Consider the following 26,666-nt stretch of genomic DNA (forward strand, 5'->3'; position numbering starts at 1 on the left):
TGCTCTAATCCAGGAAGGTCCCCTTAAGCATTTATAGATGCTGGGTTGGCATCCATTCAGCGCTGTCATTGTTACCCTAACAGAACACTCAGTATATCCCACTGTGAGAATATCTGGTTGTTGAGTGCTTTGGGCATCTGGGTGATCATTGTGTTGGGAAGGAGAGAGAGAAGACTATGACCAGCAAATGTATTTCTGAGCATAGCATAATAATTAACAGAAACAACTTATAAACTTGTTTGGGGTTAATTGAGGTTCTGTGAAGTGCTACCAAATTTGGGGAGGAAATGCCTTCAATATTCAGACATTATCCCCTCATACCAGGGAACTGGGAGTGCAGCTGTATGCTTACTTCTGTAATTGCAGAACTACCTACACCTTCACCTGCCCAACAGGTAACCAGTGTTTCCAAGATGGGCAACACTTATCTGTTAGACAGGGGGGGGGCTTGGATGAGTTTTACACCATCTTCCTCCTCCTCTGCATCAACAAGTGATGTCAAAGCTGATAGCGACACTCATAGATTATGTGGTACTCATGGATAGTTTAACTATGGTCATCCACCCTCTATCAGCCTCCTGGTTGGATTACTTCAATGAATTATAGTTGGGGCTGCCCTTGAAAATGACTCAGAAGGTTCAACTGGTACAGATTATGCTATAATCTGCATATCACACCAATTTTAAAAAGAACATCATTGTCTCCTTGTTCACTTCTGGGTGCAATTCAGTGTGCTGAGGCTTACCTTTCTACTCCTATATCAATATACCTGTGTCTTCAGCCCTTACACTGGGGGCCCTTTTTCGGTTGTGTCCTTGTGCTATTCAACCATAGAGGAGAAGTCTTTTTCTGTGCTGGCACCCCGTTTGCAGAATGCCTTCCCTAACATCACTTCCCTGGCACCTGCTTTGTAATTTTTCTCCCACCAGGCAAAATACCTTTATTCACTCAGGGATTTTAATATGTGGCAAGCCTTAGCCTGCTTTTAAGGATTTTATTTACTGTCTTATTATTGTTATTCTGTATGATGATGATATATAATCTGGGTCATAGCAAACATCTGAAGACTTCATTTTAATCCTATTTGGTTTGGTTGTTTAGATCTTCAGCCTTACAGAAACTACAGCTTTACACTCACAGCATGTACATTTGCTGGATGCACTTCTAGTCGGACCAGTTCAGGTAGAACACTACAAGCTGCTCCCCAAGGTAAGTAGAAATATATTAAGTTCTGCAGAACCTGGAAGCACTTACACCAGCAGTACGGTAAATGTTCTATAGAACAGATCCCAGATTTGTTTTTAAAGAAGAAAAAACCCTCTGGGTATCCTCAAAAATTCTAATATGATATTGAATTTGTACAGTCACATCTGTGTTCCTTTGTACCTGTGTACACACCACGACTTTGAGGTAGTATGCAAAATAAGAGAGGGAACCATCAAATAAATGAACAGAATGGAAGCACAGAAAAAGGGCTCTCATGCTATTGCTGTAATACACTGTTTAAGCACCTAACTTTCAAAGAGTCCAAGGAACAGAGCTGGGGAGAAAGAATTGGTGACAGGACACAAGAAAAGGTATAGTCTGCACCATCTCCAGGCACAATTTTCAGTGGCAAATAGTAGGTACTGTATATACCAAATTATTCTCAGCACGTTTTACCTACAATTTAATTTCTCCCATTTCTATTTCCATAGATTTGGAGGAGGATGCAAGGACAAAATACTTACTGTATTAGTTGGCGCTGTGGGTTAAACCACAGAGCCTAGAGGGCTTGCTGATCAGAATGTCGGCGGTTCAAATCCCCGTAACAGGGTGAGCTCCTGTTGCTCGGTCCCAGCTTCAGCCAACCTAGCAGTTCGAAAGCACGTCCAAGTGCAAGTAGATAAATAGGTGTTTCCGTGTGCTGCTCTGATTTGCCAGAAGTGGCTTAGTCATGCTGGCCACATGACCTGGAAGCGGTATGCTGGCTCCCTCGTCCAATAACGCGAGATGAGCGCCGCAAACCCAGAGTCGGTCACGACTGGACCTAATGGTCAGGGGTCCCTTTACCTTTAACTGGGTGACATACAACATATAATAAAGCTATAAAATACAATTTTATATTGCAGTCTGAAGGTGTTGGTGGATTGCTTTCGTCTCTGGCATAGGGTACCATAGGGTGCCGGAACATCAACCCTTCCTGAGCAAAGATAGGCTGGCCTCACTGATCCATCCAACAGTGGAATTTGCTGCCAAGAAGTGTGGTGGAGTCTCCTTCTTTGGAGGTCTTTAAGCAGAGGCTTGACAGGCATATGTCAAGAATGCTTTGATGGTGTTTCCTGCTCGGCAGGGGGTTGGACTGGATGGCCCTTGTGGTCTCTTCCAACTCTATGATTCTATGATTCAGCCCTCAGATTAAACTTCTGTAATGTATTGTGCCTGGGGATCCATCTGAAGACAGTTCAGAAACTAAGATACTCCAAAATGCACCTGTGAATCTAACACCTAGTCCTGGGTATTATGTTCACATTACAGCTTTCCTTTGTCAACTGCATTGGCTCTCAGTTAATTTCTGAGACCAATTCAAAATACTGGCTTTGACTTTTGAAGTCCTTCAGAGCTTGGAACCAGGATACTTAAGGACTGGTTACCTCGGGGTATGCTGGTCCATACACTAATATCCTCAAAAATTGCCTTTCTTTGGGTGATCTTGCCATCTCAGGTGCAAAACATTTTGTAAGCTGCCCTAAGAACCTGTTGAATGCTAGGTTATATATAAAATTAATTTTAATAAATAAATAAATAAATTGTATGGTTGTTTGCTGTCATCGAGATCAAGCTGAATTGATTTTGGATTTTGGTGTTATTAACTAACACAGTCTACCATCCTAGCTTGTTTATAACATTAAATAATTATGCAAAGATGTTGTTATTAACACTGTATTACTGATATAATTACAGGGGTATGGTCACAGCCTCGTCATATCACAGTTAGCTCTACAGTAGTTGAATTATATTGGGATGAACCGGAGCAACTTAATGGAATTATTTCTCAGTATCGATTGCTTTGTAATGGAGAAGAGATTTTCAAGGGTAGTAAAGAAAATCTGAATTTCACTGATTCTGGCCTGCAACCAAATAGCAGGTAAAATGGCAGAGGTGTCTAATAAGTGTTTAATCTAGTATAATGTATTTATAACTTCTGAAAATGTTTGAACGTGATCTTACTGTTGGACCCCATATATGGATATCTCTTTAGCATTCATATGAATGCTGAGCATGATAGCAGCTGAATTCAGTTTTTCAAAGCTTGAGACAAATCAGATCAGCAGTGCTATTAGCTCATTAGTTATGTGTGAGAGCCAGTAGACAATAGACTGAATCCAAATGCCACTCCTCACTCTAGTGAGAGCAAGTGATCTGTGTAATCAAGGATTATGATCTGTTACACACACACACACACACACACACACACACACACACACACACACACACTTACACATACATAAATACATATAACACACACACACACACACACAGAGAGAGAGAGAGAGAGAGAGAGAGAGAGAGAGAGAGAGAGAGAAATGCAGGAAATTTAATATTACAAGTATCTGACACAACATGTTTTATGATGTGCATTCATCAACCTAATCATTGTTAAAATTTAAAGTAAATGTGTTCCAAATAACTAAAATATTTGATTATTTTGTGAACATTTCTTTCTGTCCTCCACTCACTGTACCCCGTTGCTTGTTTACAGATATGTTTACCAGCTAGAAGCCAGCACATGGGGTGGGAGCAATACTAGTGGCAAATACATTATCCAAACACCTGTGGCAACACCAGAGGAAATCCGCATCCCATATAATGTCACAACAATTGATGCACATTCCATATTTGTAGCTTGGGAAATTCCTGGTAAGCATGAGATTCACTGTATAACAAATGTGGGATATGTATTAAATGAGTTATCTGTCTGCTGAAGTCATCTGCTTTTCACGTTTTTGGTTTCTGTGATTTAGGAAGGAATGTTTGATACCAGTGTTGGCCCTACCTTCCTTCCTCAAGTGGCAGATTTGGATTTATCATTAAAAGGAATCAATATATGTATGTATGATGTCTCGGTTCCATTGAGTTCAATGGGACATACATTCAGGAAACTTGATACCAAATTACAGCATTCATTTCTTATAAGTGTGACCATAATTACAGGGAGGAGAAACATTTGGATTTTCTCCTTCAGGCACCAAAATGTATTGAGCCATCTCTGGTTTATGATAATAATAATTAAGCAATAGAATCAGCTGTATTGCCTTCAAATTGAGGAAATATAATTTAATGCCAAATTGTGAATTTTAATTTAATAGTGATCATCTAGTCATACCATCTATGACTTATGTGCAATTGATTAATTCATTTTAATTTGGCTTCAGACAGTTATTTATTATCGGAGCCTTTGAAAAAGAGGAACCGTATCCTTGTTCTCCTTTCTCTGCTGAGTTCATGACAAATGCAGCCAATTCTGGGGATGTCTGCTCTCCAAAAAGGAAGCATTAACAACCCCAGTGTAGTGTCTGTTTGTCATACCAAGAGTTGCTGAGTGAACTCTCAGGCAGTGTACTGTTTAGTATGAAATTAAAGATGTTGTTGGGACCCAGGTGGCGCTGTGGGTTAAATCACAGAGTCTAGGGCTTGCTGATCAGAAGGTCGGCAGTTCGAATCCCCGTGATGGGGTGAGCTCCTGTTGCTTGGTCCCAGCTCCTGCCCACCTAGCAGTTCAAAAGCACATCAAAGTGCAAGTAGATAAATAGGGACCGCTCCGGCGGGAAGGTAAACGGCGTTTCCGTGCACTGCTCTGGTTCGCCAGAAGCAGCTTTGTCATGCTGGCCACATGACCCGGAAGCTGTCTGCGGACAAACGCCGGCTCCCTCGGCCTATAGAGCAAGATGAGCACCGCAACCCAGAGTCGGACACGACTGGACCTGATGGTCAGGGGCCCCTTTACCCTTTACCTTTAAAGATGTTGTTACACATCCTCTGTTGGGCCTCTACCTCGTGATACTTTCCCCTCAGACTAGAAGGGTTCCATCTACCATCTTCACCAGCAAGTGTGGCAATCAGCTGGACTTTCAGCTATTTACCCTCACTGTATGGGTATTCCAACACAATGGTGGTTAATATAAATGTAATGTTCCATTACTATAGTGACTTGCTCCATTCTCATGTTGTGTTTGGCTCTGTAATCAATAGTTTTCGACTGCTGAAAAATATGAGGAATTGTGTATATGAAGGAGATTGTGCTCTCATCATTTATTTCAGACAGAAACAGGAGGCCATATCTAAAATGGTTATGTATTGAATCTGAATTTGATTTTTTTTTCATTTATAGCTTCTTTAAATATATTCTACTAATAATACTAATTTGGCATTTTTCTATGGAGTCTTTCTTCATAAACATTAAAAATACTGTACTCCCACCTTGCAGAAAAGCCACAGAATGACAAGAGGATATAAAAACATTCAATATAAAGTTACCTGGTAAACATTTGCACTCATGCTTGGAATAGTAAATATTCCTGTGATGCCCATTGAACCAATGGTTAATAGATCTATAATATCCTGAGCTGTCAATCTTTTAGTTTTCAGAAGCACAAAATCCATTATAGAAATGCTATAATATATGAAAAAGATTAAAATCTTAAATTAAACTTTTCCCCTTCTACTGCCTAGAAGGATTTAGAACCCAGGAAGAAGGCAGGTGAATTTGACTTATAATCTACACTTGATTTCATTGGAAAGTCTCTCATACTGTCTCAGTTTTGATAATAAGTTTCACTGAAAGCTTTGAATATTCACTATTACAAATATGTTTTGTTATCTTTTTGAAGCCTGATCCTATGCAGAGTTAGTCATGGCTAAGTCCATTGATAATGTGGCTAACTATGTGTTAATTACACACAAAGAATTAAAAAGTCAAAATAAGAAATTGAATGATGTGCATGTTTCATCAGAAAATGGGCTTCTCTCTGTTCTCCCATCCCACTCTTCCCCCAGAGCTTCTGAATTGTATGCATTTCTAAAAGGTTTAAGGGAAAAGCTTAATTGCAGCAAATTCACAAACATAGATAGATGCATATGCCCACACAGAAGGTGTTTGTGAAAGCAAAGGTATATCTCTGAGAAGCAGGAACAAGCAGTGTGAGGGGAAATATGGGAAGCCAGCCACTACCATCATCACCACCGCAGTTTTATGATAATAATAGTAAGCTAACTAAGGGGAAAGAGAGTCTGAAGTAACTGAAGAAAAACAGGACAGGCCTGAGGAACTAATGCACCTTCCATATATTGTTGGACTCCGACTCCCATCATCCTTGACCACCTGCTTTGCTGAGGGGGCTGGTGGGAGTTGTAGCCCAACAACATCTGAAAGGCTCCCTTTTTCCTACTACTGAAATATTTATTTTATTTAAATCATTTCTATACCACTTTTATTTTATTTTTTTAAAAAAAATATCAAAGTAAAACATTGCGGATAAAAGTCAAATACAAAAATGTAATAAGCTCCATAATCAGCATCATTGGTAACTAAACAAAATAACTGAGAAAGGAACAGCACCCAAACTCCCCCACTGCCCAGTACAGTAACCTCCCCCAGAATGCATCCTTGGGCCAATCCAGCACATCCGAGCCTCATTCTCATGCGTTCCCACCAGCCATGCAGATAAATAAGTAATTTGCAATTGGCTCATTCACCCATCTCCATCTAGGACAATGGAATGTCATAACTACTGAGGAGTACTGAGCAATTTTGAAACACACAAAAACATGACAAACCAGACTCTCCCTGGACAGCAAAAATACAACTCCTGATTACCACCCAGTAATACATCACTCACTTTCTCCTACTGAACAGTATGGTAGGTTATAGGGATTTGCAAAGAGAGAGATAAACAACATCTTGTTTCATAGAAATATTGGCATGATGAAGCACTTCTATGAGTTTTCTAGCAAAAAGTAGGGTGATGTCTCACTGTCCTGGATCAGATTGGCTCTCAAGGACTAAAATTGCATGGGATTGTCAACCCATAAAAATGAGGCCTGGAGGAAATGGCTGAAAGTATGACTGGAGGGTGTCATGAAGGGATGGCAATGTTAGTAGCAAGCCAAACCTCTGTATACAACTATGATGTATTACTGGCAAGTTTTCCCCCCCTGTTTTGTGGGTTTAGTTTTATTTTTCTTTAGACTTTACTTTATCCATGAATGGATCTTCAGTTATGCATTCAATACATCATATTGAAATACTCAATTTCTCCCTTTTACATTCAAAGGTCAACCTTTATAATAAGGGTTGGCAGTGATTCTCCCATTGAGACAGTCATTTTAATTGATATTGTCTCCAGGAATAAAATTGCTTTTTATTAATCAAGTTTTGATGAGAGGCTAGTTGGCCACAGTATCTTCCTGTCTATGGAAAGTGGCTGCATTCTGGCATTCGATCCCCTTGTCTTCTATAATAAATTAGGATCACATAAGCACCCACAGGATTAATTATGGGCTACCTATCCATGGAGTCTCCTTTTATTTTAATTATGATGTTTCAACAGCAGTGATGTCTCCAAATTCCATAACTTTATAGATGTAATAATTCAAAACTCCTGTCTAAGCTAAATGGTGAGATGTCCAAGCAGTGGTTAAAGTGATGAATTAAAGGAGAAAAAGGTGTTTGACACACCTCACTTACTATGGAAAATAGGGCTTTAATTTCTGAAAGAGCAAGAGATACTGGGTGTCGGTGCACTTGTTTTACCAATATGGTACTACGGATCTTATTTTCAATGGCTGGGGTCATTATGGACAGGGAGTAAGTTTGGATCCAGCCCATTGTGTCCTTGAATGCACTCATTTAGGGGTTTTTTTCTGATAAAAGTAAAGCATTGCCAATAACTTCTCTGAAAGTGATTTTGCTACTGGAATAATAGTTTGGGGACTGAAACGGCCTTGGTTATCCTGGCGAGAGATATACAGGAGTGTGGCCCTGTTAATTCTCTTGGATATTTCAGGGGTTTATGTTACAATTTGAGTGCTGTATCCAGGTGGGACCTAGTGGCTTCAGTGGTTTTATGGTCGCTCTGGTTTTACCTGGAGGATAGGTCTTAAAAGGTGGTGTTGGATGGCTGATGCTCCACACATTGACCTTTTAAATGCAGAGTGTCTCAGACACTATTCAGCACCTACATGAAACCACCGGGTGAAGTTTTTGGAATACTTGGTCTAGGGCATCCTTCACCAACCTGGTGCCTTCCTGCTGTTTTGAAGTGTAACTCCCATTAGCCTCAACTAGCAAAACCACATTGTGTGCTGTAAATTACACCTCAGTGTGATTTTATTTGTGCAGCTTTTGGTAGAAAATAAGATTGTGCCATTAATATGAATATTTAGCATTAAAAATGATGATGGAGCAATATATGCTGTTTTATGATAATATGGGTGTGTTTTTAATAATAAACATCAGAGGAAATCTTTACGTTGAACATTAATAAAATACATAAGATATGTAGCTGAAATCCAACTCTAGAAGATATGGGAAAAACAATATTAGACCACTGGTCATTATTGGGTTTGAATTTTTGTATATGCCAAAGAACATGTGATGCTTTTCTTTCTGTTGATTTCAATAGTGTTTTTAATCTATACGGGGGAAAACAGAATAACCTTTTAAACCATACTGTCTTACACATTTTCCTTATGAGACTCCTTAGTTTTGAAATGATTTTGAAGGTGCTTTTTTCAGAATTGTCCATTATCCACTGTCCAAATATAAAGGATAAAGGGGGAAGAGGAAAGCCCAAGATGTTGTTTGATTGACTTGTCCTGTTGCAAAATATGCACCTGCTGTGAAATGAAGTCATGGAGGGGGAAAAGTGGAATAATTTAACTTTTTTATTTGTAAAGATAATCAGGATTTTCTGATTACATCTTAACTTCATAAATGTTAAATAACCTATCAGCATCTAGTTGTTGTAAATTATGAAAAGGAGTATTGCTGGGAATATTAACCAACTAAATCCTTGTTCTTTAGTGAACACGAAAATGCGTTATGGCAGGTTGTCATTGTGCTCACGGTAACTTTGACACCAAATAACAAAACTGCCATTTGCACTTAGGGTAAATTGGTTCACTTGTGCTTTTACTGTTCTTTTTATTCTGACATAAATTTATGAACTCTGGAACTAACCAAGTCGTGTGGTTTCCCAGCTGACTTTAACAAATCTGCCCATTTCATTCCATTCACTCATCAAACCATCATTGCTGTGGTAGTTTCAGACTCGCTGCAGATATTTTAAGACATAGGCACTTTTCTGACCGCCACATTTCCATTTCCTATGAACATTTGCCTTTCTTGTTTTCAAAGGCATCAGCTGATAGGGGAAATATGTTACACAGAATAAGAGGGCAAAGCATCCTACTGACAACCCCATTGTTCTTCAATGCATTTTTTACATGACTTGTGTAACATATTCTTGCTTTCTTCCTGAGAAGACTAGATCAAGGCAGTCTATTTACTTTTAACTTTATTTATTTGGGTTTCTGGCCTGTCCTTAGCAACAATCTAATACAATTTCAGATGTGAATAAAAAGTCCAGATGGCATCCCTCCAACATTTATATTTAGGTAACATGCAAAATGGCACCCTCCTTTTGGAATCTGCTGTCTTTTCTGGCTTCCTAGTGAGGTTATTCCTACCAGTTTTGAATCAATATAATATAGTGGACAGAATACCAAAGCTCCACTCCTCTCTCCGTGTTTCGTTTGTGTAGCTACATTGCACATATATGTGTAACACCCATGCAAGGCTCCCATGAGGCAAGGTGAGGCAGCAGATCTTGATGTTGATCTTTCTTCCCCCCTTGTTCCTGATGTAGATCTTCCCTCTCCCCTTCTTCCCTGGCAGGGAGAGAAGTGAAATTTTAGGATCGGCCTCAATCTCTTATGCTGTCCCTGATTGGATGGAGTACTGGATGGAGTGCTTAGTGATAATGCCTAATGCAGTTTTTGTCAAATTTGTTAGACTACAGCTCCCATTATCCTTGACCACTGGGCCTACCCAAGTTTGAGAAACACTGGCCTAATGTGTGCCTTCAGCCCAACCTATCACACAAGGTTTTGGTATGAATAAAAATGGGAAAGCCCCACATGTGTTGCTTCCATGAGCATTTTGAAGACAGGGCAAGATACAAGTGTGAAAGACAGCATGTCGTGGAAACCCAGGCTATGTTAGAGCTGCCCTAAATCCGGGTTTTCCTAGACACGTCCGGGAATTGCTCAGAAAAATGGTGAATTGGCAAAATCGGACGCATGGCAAGTTGGGCTGTTTTTATTTTAAAAATATATAATGGTTTCTTACAGAGCTTCTTGGCACCCTGCTGTCCACTTGTGGGGCAAGTAAGATTGTGCTATATGAGTCTACATGAACCTAAATATGCTTTCATACCTTTGGCTTGTGAAATTCTCTGAGTAAAGTATTTCACTTCTACCCATAACCCTTTCCCTACATTGTTCTGGTTTTGTATAATCTGAAAAGTCCAGTCTACTGAATGTTGGATCCTGTAGAACAGGCATGGCCAAACTTTGCTCTCCAGCTTTTTGGGAATACAATTCCCATCATCCCTGACCACTGATCCTGTTAGCTAGGAATGATGGGAGTTGTAGTCCCAAAACAGCTGGAGGGCCAAGTTTGGCCATGCCTGCTGTGGAACAGTGGTGGACAACCTGTGTCCCTCCAAGATGGTGTTGGGCCTCTGACTCCCATCAGCCACAGCCATTATGACCAATGATTACAATGACCAATGTCCAGTGATGGGAAGTCATGCAGAAGTGGAGGTACAATGGCATGTGTTGATCCTACTTTGAACTTCTAAAGTTCAACAGAAGGTCTGCATGGAGCCCACATTCATGCAACTATAAACTCATAGAGTTATTTCTGGGTGATCAGAAATCCTGTGAAAATAGGGTTTCCAATTCCAATTGAATATGTGTGTGATCCAATTCCAATATGTGTGTGATCCCACTCCATCCTTCTGTCTGAATATCTGAATAGGGTTTCGATGGCTTATCTTTGACTCTTAGCCAAATGTGTTAAATATCTCCATGGCTGATCATGATGTTTGAGTTGGTATTGGGAAAATAAAAAATTCTGTCTGTGGTGATTCGTCTCTGGTGCCTAATGCTTGTGACCACTGAAATGCTGAGCATTCATGTGTGAATAAGGTATGTTTATTATTCATGTATGAATGAAGTATCATTATCAAGAAACACAATCTTAATCATTCCAGTGCTTCATGGCACAGAGTTCCCCTGTTTACGAGGAAACACGAAATCAGAAAGACTGTGCATGTGAAACAGCAATTGTCCTATGAACTGTTGTCTATTTTGTAACAGGATCACTTAAGACTAATTCGCCTTTGAAGTACAACATACTACTAAATGCTGGCAGTACCTCCCCACTTGTAATACCAGTCGGCCAGCCTAACTTTGCTCTTTTGGATGGTCTGGATCCGTATACACAATACGAGATAAGGATACAAGCCTGCCAGGATGGTAAGATGTTAAGTAATTCTCTTTTGTGATCAGCAGACAGTGCAGTTTTGCAAAATAGCTTCTGTTCAGCAAAACAGATAACATCTTATTTCAAAATTGAAGTGAAATGTTTACCTAGTAAAAGCAAAGCCTGACACTGAGTGGTGCATTTTACATTTCTCCATATTATATCATGAATATTTTAAAAGAAAATTTAAAACGTTAGCATTTGGGGGAATGGTAGTCCTTTTTGTGAAATGCATTATGAAAAGCATAAAGTAGGTTTTTTTAAAAAAAATGGTCTAGAAGTACACATCAGATACAATCCATTCTCAATTGATGTTACATCAGCAATTTATCTCTTTTTTATTATTCATATAAAGCAGAAGGATTATTGCTCTGTTATTTTGGATTACAAGGAATGCATGAAACCTTATCTAAAGGGATCTGTTGGCATGGGTAAAGCACTTACATTGGTGGAAGTCTACAAGAACCGTTGAAACTGAACTTGAAGCTTCTGGGTATTGGGGACTTGTAAGATTGATCCCATCTTTCAAAAACTTTTATGACGGTCCAAATCAATATTATTTCAAGAACTCTTCCTGCACTGCTTGCCTTTTTTTTGTATCATTCAGTGAGCAGGGAGTGAGCCTTGGGACTCTGAGAGCTCCTTCCTCCTCTTGCTTCCTGCCTTCACATGCTAGTCCTTGTTAGCTTAAACTACAATTGGCTGTTGTTGTCCGTTAAACTGTGGTTTAATGTCAGTTTTGCTGTCCAAGATCTCAAACCTTTATTTCATGGCATTCATACACCACTTGATTGCAAAATAAATAAATAAATAACCCTCAAAGTGATCTACAAAAAGATAAAACAATGTAATCAAGAAAAGTCTACAACCTTATTTACAAACAAACAAAAGTTAAAGTAGTAAGAGATTGAAATTACTCCAACTTTCTAAGTAGCTGGGAAGTAGGCTTGTTTAAACAAGAATGTTTTTTGCAGGTGCCAAAAAGAGTACAGTGAAGGTCCCCTCCTTGATGTCAATAGGCAGGGAGTTCCAAAGTGTAGGTGCTGCCACACTAGATGAACACGTTCTTACAAATGTGGAATGGGTGTTGTGTTATGTTATGTTGCACCTGTAGTAGTGCCAATTCTGCCCATTGAAGCAGTGTAGTAGACACATGTGGAGTAAGGCGATCTCATAGACAAACTTGTACCTAAGTTGTTAAGGGCTTTAAAACATTCTTTGAATGTGGTTTAATATCCTGGACAATAAACTGATGTTAAATCATAGTTCCCTATCTCAAACATAACAGGAAACTTTAGTTTAAGTGAACCAGGATCAGTGTGCAAAGGGAACACATGAAAGCGGGTAACACATGAAAACAGCACTTGTTTCTAGCTTGCTAAACTATGGTTTGGTTCTCCAAATCAATTATTTATTTGTTTATGTCTATAGCTACTGAGAGCCATTTCAGTGGTGGTGCCCCAGTTGTGAATTATCCTCCCTAGTGGGAAATGTTTAGAACCTATGCTGTGGCCTTGTGTTAGGTGATGACCTTTTAAATTGTTCCCAGGGTTTTTAGACGTGTTTTAGTGGTTCTTACACCTTTGACATTGCCATTACCTCATGTTGGTTTCATTCTGGTTTTATGTTATGTTGGTTTCATTCTGGTTTTATGTTTATATTGTTCTGTTTTAAATTATATATTGTTCTATTTTTATGGTTTTATAAACCTTCCAGAGAACTTTGATAGCAACTGAAGTAAAAAATAAATGGAATGCTTAAGAATGAAAAGGAAATGTATATTTACATTGTGTGTGTGTGTGTGTGTGTGTGTGTGTGTGTGTGTGTGTGTGTGTTGGTTGTTTCATGGGCATTTGTCAATCCAAAGAGCATGTTCCAGTGTCCAAAACATGATCCTTAATTGATGCTTTTGTTTTCTTGGAGTTGGCTGTGGAGTTGGCGAACGGGCATATGCAAGGACGGCTGAAGCACCTCCTAAGGATTTGAGTCCCCCTGTCATTGCAGCCACTGGATCGGCATCAATAGAGGTGAAATGGTCACCACCTAGGAAACCCAATGGAATAATTAGAAACTACTTTGTTTACAGGTAGCTTTGGTTGTTGTTGTTTAACCTACTCAGATGCTCAATATAGAAACTACAGTAGCCCCCACCTTGAAGTTTTATTCAGCTCCAATAATAATTAAATTATTGGAGTGCATATGTTGGACAGCATGGGGGAAATCCACACCAGTGTTTTTAACCTGAAAAAGGAAGGAATTGGGCTAAGTGTGATTTCTACTGTCACTACAATATTATGGCCCCAGGTGGTCTATACCACTGAGCCTCTTGGGCTTGCCGATCCGAAGGTCGGCAGTTTGAATCCCTGCAGTGGGGTGAGCTCCCATTGCTCTGTCCCAGCTCCTGCCAACCTAGCAGTTCAAAAGCACGCCAGTGTAAGTAGATAAATAGGTACCGCTGCGGCAGGAAGGTAAACGTCATTTCCGTGCACTCTGGTTTCCATCACAGTGTTACATTGCGCCAGAAGTAGTTTAGTCATGATGGCTACATGACCCAGAAAGCTGTCTGTGGACTCCCTTGGCCTAAAAGCGAGATGAGCGCCACAACCCCATAGTCACCTTTGACTGGACTTAACCGTCCAGGGGTCCTTTCCTTTTAACCTATGGCCTGGCAACCTTAAGGTTGTCAAGAAACCAAAGGCCAAGAAGTCATAGAAAGGAAACAGAGAAACACAGAAAGTTGGATTGGCCCCTCCAGCTCAGTATTATCTACGCTGAATGGCTGCGACTCTCCAGGGTTTGACCCATAAAACTGAGGATTGAACCTGACACCTTCCGCATGAGAAGCGTTTGGCCTGCCACTGAGCTACAACTCTTTCCCATTGGTAGCTGTGGATCTAAATTCATTGAACTTGCCAGCCAATTCTTTGACTTAAGGTTTCTAGGAGTCTATAGAATTCTGGTTCTCCTGGAATATTTTCACCTGCTAATTGTATGGCCAAACACATCAAACCCCTCCTCTGTATAAAGAGAAATATAGGCTTCACCCTGCTGGTTTTGTAAATAAAGCTGATGATTACAGCTGCAATTCCACAGCAGCCAGAGAAAAGGAAAACAGGAAATATAATGCAGAAAGTGGAAAATACTGTAAATTGAATTTGACAGCATTTGATGGCATTTGATTATTCTAGTCACAGCCAAACAATGATATAAAGAGTAATATGAAACAGAATGTGTTACTGCCTAGCAGACTCGAAAGCAATAAACCTTCCTCCAATGTGACACAATCACTTCACAATCATAATTGTAGCCTGTTTGATACCTCTGAGTACAGCAGAAGGGCACTGACTGACATAGATACATTTTGTTTTTTATTTAAAGTGAAATGAAAATGGCGCATTGGGGCTCCAGATACAATCGTTATATTCACCTACATAGGCATGAATCACTTGGCAGTTATTTCAGCTGAAGTTTAAATGTGCTTAGACAACAACAATATCACATCTTTCTCAGATAGCTGTGAAAAAAATCAGAAATTTGTAAGGGCAGAAATGGGATGTAAGCACAGAGTTCTCTTTTTTTTTTTTGCATGTGATACCCACACATAGCCTTAGACTGTTATAGCAGGAAGTCTGCAGTATTTCTGGAGGATGTTATGGTATGTAATTTCTTTTTCATCATTTGCTGCCACTGCCTTGCTGTCATATATACACCAAACTAAATTTATTTAACCTGCAAGTGGTAGGCAGCTTTTCATTAAGCCTGGAGGATATATATTTGCAAGCGTGTGGAGTTCTCTGCTAACCTTCCTGATATTCTCACCCAACTCCAAACCTATGTTAGATAAGTTTTTAGAACAAAACTGGAGGTAGGGAGGTAAGTAGGTAGATAGGTATAGCAATATTTATTCATTTATTCTGTGTTTCTATGCAACCACCACCCCCCACACAAACACAATATTAGTAACAATGCAATGTAATAAAACAATAAAAAGCAGTAAAAAGAAATTTCCCTCTAGCAGAGGAAGAAATCAAGCCAGTTGACAGAACTGATAAACCAATAAATCACAAACATTGGGCATCCAGGTTTTAGAACCACAAATTATTTAAGAGGCCTCAGTAAATAAATAAAAAGACCTTTGCCTTGCTCTGAAAAGACCATAAAGAAGGAGCAAAGAGTGCCTCTTTGAGGAAACTACTCCACAGTCAGAGTGCCCTTTTATAAATGTATTTACTTGATTTGCTTTTGCTTATTCTGATGATAATAACTGAGTAGGTTGTGGGGGAGTAATTCAGTTGGATACTGAATTCTTGAGGCTCCCTGGATGGCAAGAGGACTGCAGAGTACAGCAGTAAGGGTTACGGTTAGTAATATGTAGATTTTAGGGTGCCCTAAAGTGAGGGGCCCTAGTCAGTTGCCCAGTTTGCCCTCCACTAAAGTCTCCACTTCAAGCTACGTGTACCTATGTTCTTGGCTATAAAGTTTGTCCTGATAAACATCACTCTTTGAACACCTTTAATTGAGTGGAGGCATCAAACCATAATATGCAGGTTCAATGACAGTTAGCAGTTCCTGAGAAGGGCATCTTTCTCTTGTGCTTCTCTTTGTGTGGGGGAAAAGCTTCCATTTAAATGAGCAGCTGAATTCTAAATCTTCGGGCTGTTGAAATGACTAGAGACTGTTCAGCCACTTCTGCTCGGAGTTTATTCATACATGAGGATATTCTCCTTTTAGCACTACAGATGGAACCATTTACCTAACCATAAGTTTCTTTCATTAAATATTCAACAGTAATAAGATCTAAACACTTTAACCAGACTACATTGTTCGGCTTTGCTTGTGGAAGAGCTCACGGTTGGTGGCATATTTGATCTATCAGGGAGAAAAGCTGTTTATCACAGATTTTCCACGTTACTAAACAGTAATTTGTGAACCCAACAAACAGCTATGGTGGCTAATAGAGATGCTATGCAGTGCAAAGCAAATCACCGAGCATTGCTGCACATAAAATATAAAAAAAAATCACTTTTTTGCGATTGACATATTTTGGTACCTCACTAGGAGGGCATTTAATGCAAAACTCTGCACTAAATGGAAGCAGCACAAGTGTACCCTATGCTTCCTGGCAACTAATAAACATTTAATTAATTTATTATATTTGCTCTTACATTTATGTCCCACATTTCTTCCAAGCAGCTCACAGGGGGGATAGGTGGTTCTCTTCTTCCCCATTTTATCCTCACAACTCTTTGAAGTACAGTGGTACCTCGGTTTATGAACACAATTGGTTCCGGAAGTCTGTTCATAAACTGAAGCATTCATAAACTGAAGCAAACTTTCCCATTGAAAGTAATGGAAAGTAGATTAATCTGTTCCAGACGGTCCATGGAGTGCTTAAACTGAAGTGTTCATAAACTGAAGTGAACTTTCGGCCGGGGCCAAAGGGGGCCGCGCTTGCCCTGCGGAGCCACTTCCCTCGCCCATTTTCACGTGTCTCTCCTAAGCGACTCGCTGGCCAACCCAGCTCCTCGCGGCCGCTGGGCAGCAGCGAGAGCGCCGGCAGCGGCCCCAATGGTGTCCTCCGTTCCAGGCAAAATTTTGGGAAGGGAGGGGCGCCAGAGGGACCTTTGCACCAGGGCGCTGGATGTAGTTAAGACGGGCCTGCCTCCCACATCATACTTCTCCCTATCCTGAACCACTGCGATTGAGACCACAAGCTTAACATGAGTCAACAATGTGATGCAACAGCAAAAGAAAAGAAAAGAAAAAGCTAATGTTATTCTAGGCTGCATCAACAGAAGTATAGTGTCCTGGATCACGAGAACATCATTGTCCCACTCTGTTCTGCATTGGTCAGACCACACCAGGAGTACTGTGTCTAGTTCTGGGCATCACAGTTTAAGAAGAATATTAACAAGCTTGAACATGATATCTAAAGGGCTGTCACACAGAAGATGGAACAAACTTGTTTTCTCCTGCTCCAGAGGCTAGAACCTGAACCACTGGCTTCAAGTTAAAAGAAAAGTGACTCCGACTAAACTTCAGAATGAACTTTCTGACAGTAAGAGTTGTTCAACAGTGGATCAGACTCTCCCAGGAGGTGGTAAACTCTACTTCATTGGAGGTTTTTTAGCAGAGTTAGATGGCCATCTGTCATGAATCCTTTAGCTGAGATTCCTGCATTGCTAGGGATTGGACTCAGGACCATTGGGGTCCCTTCCAACGCTACGATTCTATGATTTTATACCGTACTTTCACTTGATTGCACTCGTGTTATTACATGCTTGTGTTGGCCCATGTACATACTTTGCTTTTCCTTATGCAGTACCAAGTCAAACAATAACCAAGTCAACTTTCACCACCAACTTAGCACAAAACAAGAACCACTGCTTCCTGTAAATATGTCATGACTTTAAAAACAGTTGCTACAGGTAACCAGTATTGAATCAACCAAATTTGACAATAGGTAAAGATTTGTACTTGCGAAAGAAAAAGTCCATTGTTCATAGTGTGTGATCATGACACCTGCCTAGCACCCGAGCTGATTTCACATCAGCAAATTCACCATGTTTGCAGTTGCAAGTGGAACATCAGGTAATTTGGTGTAATAAGCATGCACATTGTTAATGATAAAAACTGAACTATACTAGACTATAGTCTTTTTGATGTTTGTACTTCAGTATCAAATGATCTCTTTACTTACTAGTGGCTATAAAAGTTATTTACAGATGATTTTTGTATGACTTTCAGACGTCCAGTGGGTACTCAAGAGGAACTGCTTATATTCATCTGGTCTGAAGGTGCTTTAGAATTCATTGATGCTACAGATGTCCTTCAGCCGTTCACGGAGTATGAATACCACATTAGGGCACAGAATTCCAAGGGCTCTGTGGATAGTCTGTGGTCTTCAACACAAACTCTAGAAGCCCCACCTTGGGGCATGAAAGTTCCCTGGGGCCAAGCTTTAAGCGCTTACTCTGTGCTCCTAAATTGGACCGAACCCACTTCTCCTAACGGTGCCATTTCTCAATATCGTGTCGTCTATCAAGAGAGAGAGAGCGACCCAACATTTAACAAGCCAGCTGTTACTGCATTAACTGTATCGGTAAGTGTTAGATAATCAGCCAACGTGAAGGAGTCATTTTTAGAAATGCATGCAGTTTCCTTTTCTGACCTCATTTGTGGTTTAGAAGTGCTTATTAGGGCTGTCGGCCATTTCAAGAAAGATTGCATGTTTCTGGTTGTATTATTTATTTGTTTATAGAAAACATATTTATATAATGCTACAGCATAAAAAAATCAAAGTGATTTACAATAATATCTCTGGATAAGAAAAAACATATAAAAATTCAATCACACAAACTATGGTTAGTCAGACAAACCATTGGTCATAGTTGATTAATCAGTTATATGTATATATGAGTAACGACAATAGTTCTGAAGCAAACAAGGATACTTTGTTTTTAGTTGATGTGCACATACTTCATAGTGGTCACTATCTTAGAAAAAGCTATTGTATGGGAGAAAATCCAGGGATTTTTCTTTTTGCCATCCCTAGTTTCCTGCCTCTCGTGTGTTGAAAGTATTTGTATTAAAATGTGTTGCCCAATTAATTGGAAGCACCTTTTTAGTCTTATAAAAATGAATTGATTAATAGATTATTTACATGGTGCAATCCTTAGTTGCCCATGTACGCTAATAGTGGATTATTCACATTCACTCTACACATGAGCAACAGCCGATCACAATCCCATGCATGTGGGCTCATAAGTTCCACTGAGCATAGCAGAACTTACTAGTAAATATCCTTTGGATAGGAGACTTAAAAGTCCAAAATGAAATATAATCATAGCAAAATCAGATATATATTTTCAACCATTCCAAGTGCATGCTGGTTTAAGCATGATAGTAAAATTAGCATTAGCTTGACTCCTATGATTTATGTTTAGTAATTAGGAAGATTTGCCTCATAACTCTTCAGAATCAGAAATAAATCAACCACCACAAAAAGAAAACGCTTTTACCAACAGTAGCACCTGGCAGTCCCATACTGTAAGTTGCAAACCTTGACAAATACAGGAACCTCTAATTAGATGGATACAATTTCTGCATGGAAGAAATGGCAGAACTTAGAACAAGATACAGTGTGGTGATTTTGCTGTAAATTGACTATTTCAGCAATCGTAATGTCAAAGGAGGCGTTGGACTAGCACTGTGTTGCAAATGTCTTACTTCAAAAAAAGATACTGTAGCACTGGAAATGGTTCTGAAAAGGGAAGCCAAAATGATCAAGGGGTTGAAGTAACTTCCCTAAGAAAAGGATATGCTCCTTACAGCTCAGGAAAAAGATAAGGAATGATATAAGGGAACTGTGTAAGATTATATAAGTTGTGGAGAAAGTGAATGGAGTTTTGCTCCATTGTTTTGTGGGTGGTGCTGTGGTCTAAACCACAGAGCCTAGGGCTTGCCGATCAGAAGGTCGGCAGTTCGAATCCCTGCGACGGGGTGAGCTCCCGTTGCTCGGTCCCTGCTCCTGCTAACATAGCAGTTCGAAAGCACATCAAGTGCACATCCGGCGGGAAGGTAAACGGCGTTTCTGTGCGCTGCTCCAGTTTGCCAGAAGCAGCATACTCATGCTGGCCAGTGACCTGGAAGCTGTATGCTGGCTCCCTCAGCCAGTAAAGTGAGTTGAGCGCCACAACTCCAGTGTCCTCCGCGACTGGACCTAATGGCCAGGGGTCCCTTTACCTCCACCTTTACCTCATAATACTACAACTTGGGGATAAGTAATAAAACTGAATGTTGGAAGATTCAGGATGGACAAAATAAAGTGCAGAGTTGAACTGTGGGATTCGCTCTAACAAGATGTAGTGATGGCCACCAATATGGATGGATTTGAAAGAGGACTAGACAGATTTATGGAGGATAACGCTATCTATCAATGGCTATCTACTAGCCATCATGGCTATGCTCTGCCCTCATGGTTGGAGGCAGTAGGCCTCTGAATCCTGGTTGCTGGGAACAGCATGTGGAGAGAGTGCTGTTGACTCGGGTTCTTCTGGTGGGCTTCCCATCGTCACCTGGTTGGCCACTGTGAAAGCAGAATAGAAAAAAATACTGTCAGGAAGCAGGCCTCAGTTGTTATTTACCATCTGATGTATGATGTCTACTTAAGCCAGCCTCAAAAAAGACGCCTATCTGCTGCCACTGTGTATTAATCTGAAGTAAAGGCATGGAAAATACCAGCCCTGGGACTTGTTAGTCTTGTTCTACCCCAGTGCAGAATAATGGAGACCTTCATATATTCTAATTACATTATATATAACTCATATAATAATGGAGGCTTTCATATAGTCTAGAATTCACCACAATATAGACTCATGTCAGATCAGAATATCATAGATTCAGGTAGGTAGCTGTCTTGGTCTGACACAGTTGAAATAAATAAATAAATAGTCCAGTAGCACCTTAGAGACCAACTAAGTTTGTTCCAGGTATAAGCTTTCAGATACCTGGTATCTGAAGAAGTGTACACACACACGAAAGCTTATGCCCGGAACAAACTTAGTTGGTCTCTAAGGTGCTACTGGACATTTTTTTTTTAATTTATTTCGACAGAATATCATATTTTATCTTAAAATTTTCTGAATACCATATTCTGTAGAAAGTATATGAGCTGTTGTTTTTTTCTTGGGTTACTTTCAACATGAGCAAATTAGCAGGGATAAGAAGTGGTCAATATTGAGGAGGACCCTGAATTTCTTTCTCTTAATTTTTTTAAATGTTATGCAGGCATGGTCAAACTTGGCCCTCCAGCTGTTCCCATCATCCCTGCCCACTGGTCCTGTTAGTTAGGGGTGATGGGAGTTGTAGTCCCAAAAAAGCTGGAGGGCCAAGTTTGGCCATGCCTGCACAGTATTGCTTCTGGGCAATATATTAGGACCTGAAGTATCTAAAATTGCACACTTTCCCCAAAGCAAGTTTATTGTTTCCCACCAGTGATCAGACAATTTAACTCTCTTGCAACAATTTAAAACATGTTTTAAAGGTTAAAGGCCAGAACTGACAAGTGGACAGTTTCTAGTTGTTTTCAAAATCATTTTCAAGTACCATTCAGCATGATGTTGAGTTTTGGAATTCCTCTCTCCAATCATGCATTGAACTGCCTTGCACATCATGCCAACAACAACTGAAAATATCCAAGATGGTTGCATTGAGGGCAGTAAAATGTACCAAAATGGCTTTTTAAATAATGTTGCCACAGCATGTTTCTTTAGCAAAGGCATTTTAACGCCTTTTAAATTAGTATTTTCTTGGCACTGGAGAAACATTACCCTACAAAACCTGAAATGGAAAAAATGTCAGAAATATATGCATAAAGATCAAGTGTGGTTTAGATAGCACTGATGCATTTTACTATATCTTTCTATTTTTATTTTAAAAATCTTTCACTTTTCATTTAAAAATGTGTGTTACTGTGCTAAACATTTGTCTCTGCAGAGCAAGACAGCTTCACTGGGTCATCGTCCCTGCCCACCAAATTTATTTCAAATTAATGCTTTATACTAAAGCAGTGCTTTATTTCCCTAAGTGCAATGTAGGACACATTGAATGGGACTCTGGATTTGGGGATAGGATGTGCTGATGTAGCAAATGCAGTCCATATTGGTCTTCAGCCTATGCTGGTAGCCTAAGCCTCCTGTAGGAGCAGTTGACAATAATAATAAGAGCAGTGACTTTTTCTGTCCAATGTCATTTTTCTGAGGCTTCTGTTTCAGGGAACTTCTAGTGCTAAATTGCTGAATTAAAAGAGACAGGGAACTCACATACACCGTGGAACTGATTAAGTCCATTCAAGAATGAGGAGTATCTTAGAGTCATGAAAGAAACACAACTGATCTCTTTTTGCACATTTTCTATTTTTCCCCAGTGGTCCTGAAGTTGCCATTGGATGCAACTAATATTTATGTATTTCATTTACTAATATCAAACCCCATGACTAGGAAGATGAGAAATTAAAAATGTTATCAAACGTATCAACCTCAAAACTATTTCAACTCCCCTGAAATTATCTGGATATTTTTCCCTCATGATTTGTTGGCATTGAATTTTGTCCAAAACAAAATTTCCACCTCATCACATGTTACTAATTATATATATTTAAAAACTCCTTGGATTCCTTTAAAATTCCTGGTGTGCCTCCAAATTCAACTTGAATTTTGTATCAGATGAAAATTGATCTCAACCCTAATTATTGACATAAATAGTACTGGGCTGATATGTGAATAATGCCCGTGTGTGTGTGTGCGTGCGTGTGTGCATTCAATTTCACAGGAATCTAAAATAAAGACATCATGTTTGAAAGTTGCTACTCTGTGGAAATAGAATTTCCCATGAAATTGCTGGCAAACACTTAACTGCAAATTTGTGAATGAGATGTTTTAATTAAAATCTAATTTTATTGAAGGAACTAGTTTCCAATGATTAAACTTATGCCCCTTTAAAATATAGCTTACGGGGGTACTAGGCTAAAGCATTTAATCTCTTAAAGCATCTCAACTGGAGCCCTCTCATGGGATATGCCATTAGTCATTCTCTCACACAAGCTTTCGCGTTACTTTACAAGACTTACAATACTGAGCAAGCAGTGAGGTCTGTCCTTTATGATTCTATTGCTAACAAAGTTCAAGATTTGTGTCTGTGTGGAGAGAGGAGATTCATATTTACAAAGCCTTTGCTAACCAAGGAATTTGTTTTAGCATTGCTTCTCGTGTGCATTGTATTCAATGTATACTCTATGTCCAAATAGACCGCAGAAACCTACACCATGTAGCATAACAGTAAAAGCCTGAAAATGAGCAAGTAGAAATGTAAAGAATGGCTGCAATGGCTTGGGGCTGTGGCCTGTGCATTGGGTGGAATTCAGTGCTGCACTCTATCTGCTTGCCAGACAGAATGATCCCCCTTTCCTCCCCCATTTGCCCCAAGCCACTTTCAGGGATGCAGGGGGCACAGGGAGGAGTAGAGGGGGCTTCTGCTGGTGAGGCTTATTGGGTGTCTCCCACCCTTTATTCCCACTCCACCTCTCAACCTTTTGCTGAATCACAAGTGCAACAGAGTTCTGCTTGAGCTTCTCTTTCCTGTAAATTGTTTGGTTTCTCTTTCTCCTTCCCACCTTTCCTTTCTAAGTTTCATTTCCCCTTTAAATGTAACATTCCTGGGATGAACTTCTGAGCCTCTTGTGACCTTTAAGCTTCCTGGTATGAACAGGCTCTAAATTGAATGTCTACCCTTTTTTGGCCAAAGGGCTGCATTCATCATTGGCCCCAGTGGAGTGGAGGCACTTACCTGACCCTCCCATCACCAGTGTCACTGCAGCTTATGAAGAAGGTATGGTGCAAATGCATGGGGGGTGTCCCAGATTGATAGGTCAGGCAAACAGTGCTGACCACTACAGGTCGGCACTCCGACCCATGCATATCACATAGAAAGACATAGAGGACACAACATGCATGGAGACAAAAGTGTGCAAACACACACACATCAGGCACACATATGAAGATATGGTTATTGCGTCTTACTGGCTCATCAAATTGTTGATCTGATGAGCATAGGGAGGGGGCCACTTGCATCCCCATTGGGGTGCTGAACTGGACAGAGAACACCACAATCCTATGTATACAGGCATGCCCCCCCCTTATGCGGGGATTACGTTTCGGGCCCCCACATGCATATTTGAAATCATGTAAAGTGGGGAGCACCCTCTAAACACCCTTTAAACTCCCTCTCTTCAATCAATACGAAAAATACTGTATCCAAAAATATCCACAACTGGAATTGAAGCTCTGGGACAGGCAGGAGGCGACAGCTGCACTACTCTGCCCATCAGCTGTTAAGCGGGGAGGCTGAGAAGAGTAAACAAAGCTCTGCTGCACCTCCAGTCTCTTCAGAGCTTCCTTTGTCCTCACTGATGATAGTATGTCTGGGGAGGGTCTCCTCACGATCCATGAAGACTCTCAAGCTCTCTCCTGCCATTTCTGGGTTTGAGTTGATTGGTTGGTTGGTTTCCAGGTGCTGTACATCTACATGCTGGGCGGGACGCCTGTACCTTATCCCCCACCCCCGTTTCTGATGTTGAAATGAAAAATCATGTGGTAGGTGTCTTGGGGGATCAGAAAAAGTTGCTTGGGAGGATGTATTATCCCCCTGTGCTGGGGGTTAATTACCTCTGCTCTAAAGCAAAAGGAACAATTTGACAACAAAATACATCACATAAAATCATAACATAATTACGCTTCTTCACAGTGGCTGTAATGAAATGTAACATTACATTGCAGGATAATAGTTCACCAGGCATATATGGGAGACTGCTAATGATGTTGGGCACAATTCAGCCTGTTACACTTCTTAAAATTCCATTGATTTTCATGGCAGAGATTTTCATGGCAGAGAGTCGCCTTGGATTGCCATGGGCAAGATATAGTGGTTAAAAATCTGATGAGTAAAATGAATAAAATCCAGTGGTCCTGGAATGTGCTCAATATTTCTCTACAGCAGGCATCCCCAAACTTCGGCCCTCCAGATGTTTTGGACTACAATTCCCATCATCCCCAACCACTGTTCCTGTTAGCTAGGGATCATGGGAGTTGTAGGCCAAAACATCTGGAGGGCCACAGTTTGGGGATGCCTGCTCTACAGTGATAACTTGCTGGGCTGTAGCCTACCTGGAGAAAAGTTGAGTTATTCTTTCTGAAAAGCTTTTGTTAAACCTTACTACTGGTAATTTCCTGGAACAGTCATACAGTTCTGATGTCTGCAATGCAATTTGGCATATCAGTTCTCAAGTAGGGACTGTGTAATATTCCTGTGCCTAGAAGTGAGAAACATCTGCCCCAAAGCAATACATCATTGATTCACCAATCACTTACAAAGCACCTAATACGATCCGAGTGCTGTGCCAAGATACAGTCCCTGCCTACAAGTTTACAATCTAAAAAGACCTGATGGAAAAGGAAAAAGGAATGAGGAGGGAAGAGAAAGCAGGCTTGGGTATTAGAGACACATCAGCTGCTGCAGTTATGCAACAGTCTTGTTACAAATAAGAGAAGTGGAAATTAAGTATTCCACACTGAGCAACAATATTTTGCACTACCCATCTTTTCAGACACCTTGAAACACATTTGGATTTCTGAAATTATATGGCAAGCAAGTATTCAGAATATTGAGAGCTACGTATGCCACCAGTTCAGGCTATGTGCCACTTAGCAAAGACCAAAAGCTGCAAGTGGCAATGAGGGGGCAAATGTTAATTGAACTGCTGTGCTGCTGCTAGCATGGAGAGTAGCCACCAACAGAAACAAGATGGCTGCCCCAGACATGCCCTATTGGAGCTAGAAGATCACATCGTTAGCTCTGCAAGGGCTTATGGGTTATGAGGAAACCATACACAGATGACTAATTTTTTTATGGTTCACAGCCAAGCAAAGTGAAATTCAGCAGCTGTTCAGGACAAGTGACCACTCTAACGGCTGCAATATAACCCACTAAATAGAGAGGGAATTGCATGAGAGCAAGAGGTTAGCAGTGATTATCGGCAGGTGAGTGCTTTATTGAAGTTGAAAGACCATTAACATTGATGGAGTAATTATTTCAGCTTGAAAGTAATTACCTTGATGGGTGATAACTTCTCCAGTGTTCCCAGATTGGATTGGGCCAAACAGTTGTGAACTCCTGAAGCCTAGAAAAATATTACAACAATACTGCAATGTTTAAACTACTGAACTCACTGTTAGAGTGTTTTAATTATGCCTAACAGTGGAGGGATTTTTAAGTTGCAGCAACCAGCGAACTCTCAAATAGAGAGACATTTACTTTCTAATCCTAGTGAAATGACCCACACCCGGCACAGGCACCTCAAATTATTCATGTTATTTTAATTCAGCTTTCAAGATGCAAAATTTGCTTCCTAAATAGAGCTGGTCAGGAATGGCTGACCCTAACTTTATTGTACCTTTGAACTGAGGAGGCTTTAGTAGAAAATAAACCATTGTCTCTTAATCTATTAATAATAGGAGCTTGA

At 40.2% G+C, this 26,666-nt stretch overlaps 1 protein-coding gene across 1 annotated transcript in view; it reads left to right on the forward strand.

The window, feature by feature from the left end:
• Nucleotides 1-26,666, forward strand: part of USH2A (usherin) — a 452,818-nt gene that overhangs the window by 367,589 nt on the left and 58,563 nt on the right. Inside the window, exons 57-62 of the mRNA XM_060273280.1 lie at nt 1,102-1,209; nt 2,944-3,127; nt 3,743-3,900; nt 11,425-11,583; nt 13,514-13,676; nt 18,338-18,692. Coding sequence (XP_060129263.1) covers nt 1,102-1,209; nt 2,944-3,127; nt 3,743-3,900; nt 11,425-11,583; nt 13,514-13,676; nt 18,338-18,692 — 1,127 coding nt within the window. The remainder of the gene's footprint in view (nt 1-1,101; nt 1,210-2,943; nt 3,128-3,742; nt 3,901-11,424; nt 11,584-13,513; nt 13,677-18,337; nt 18,693-26,666) is intronic.

This window comes from Zootoca vivipara, chromosome 3, assembly GCF_963506605.1.
Source record: "Zootoca vivipara chromosome 3, rZooViv1.1, whole genome shotgun sequence".
Classification (NCBI taxonomy): Eukaryota; Metazoa; Chordata; class Lepidosauria; order Squamata; family Lacertidae; genus Zootoca; species Zootoca vivipara.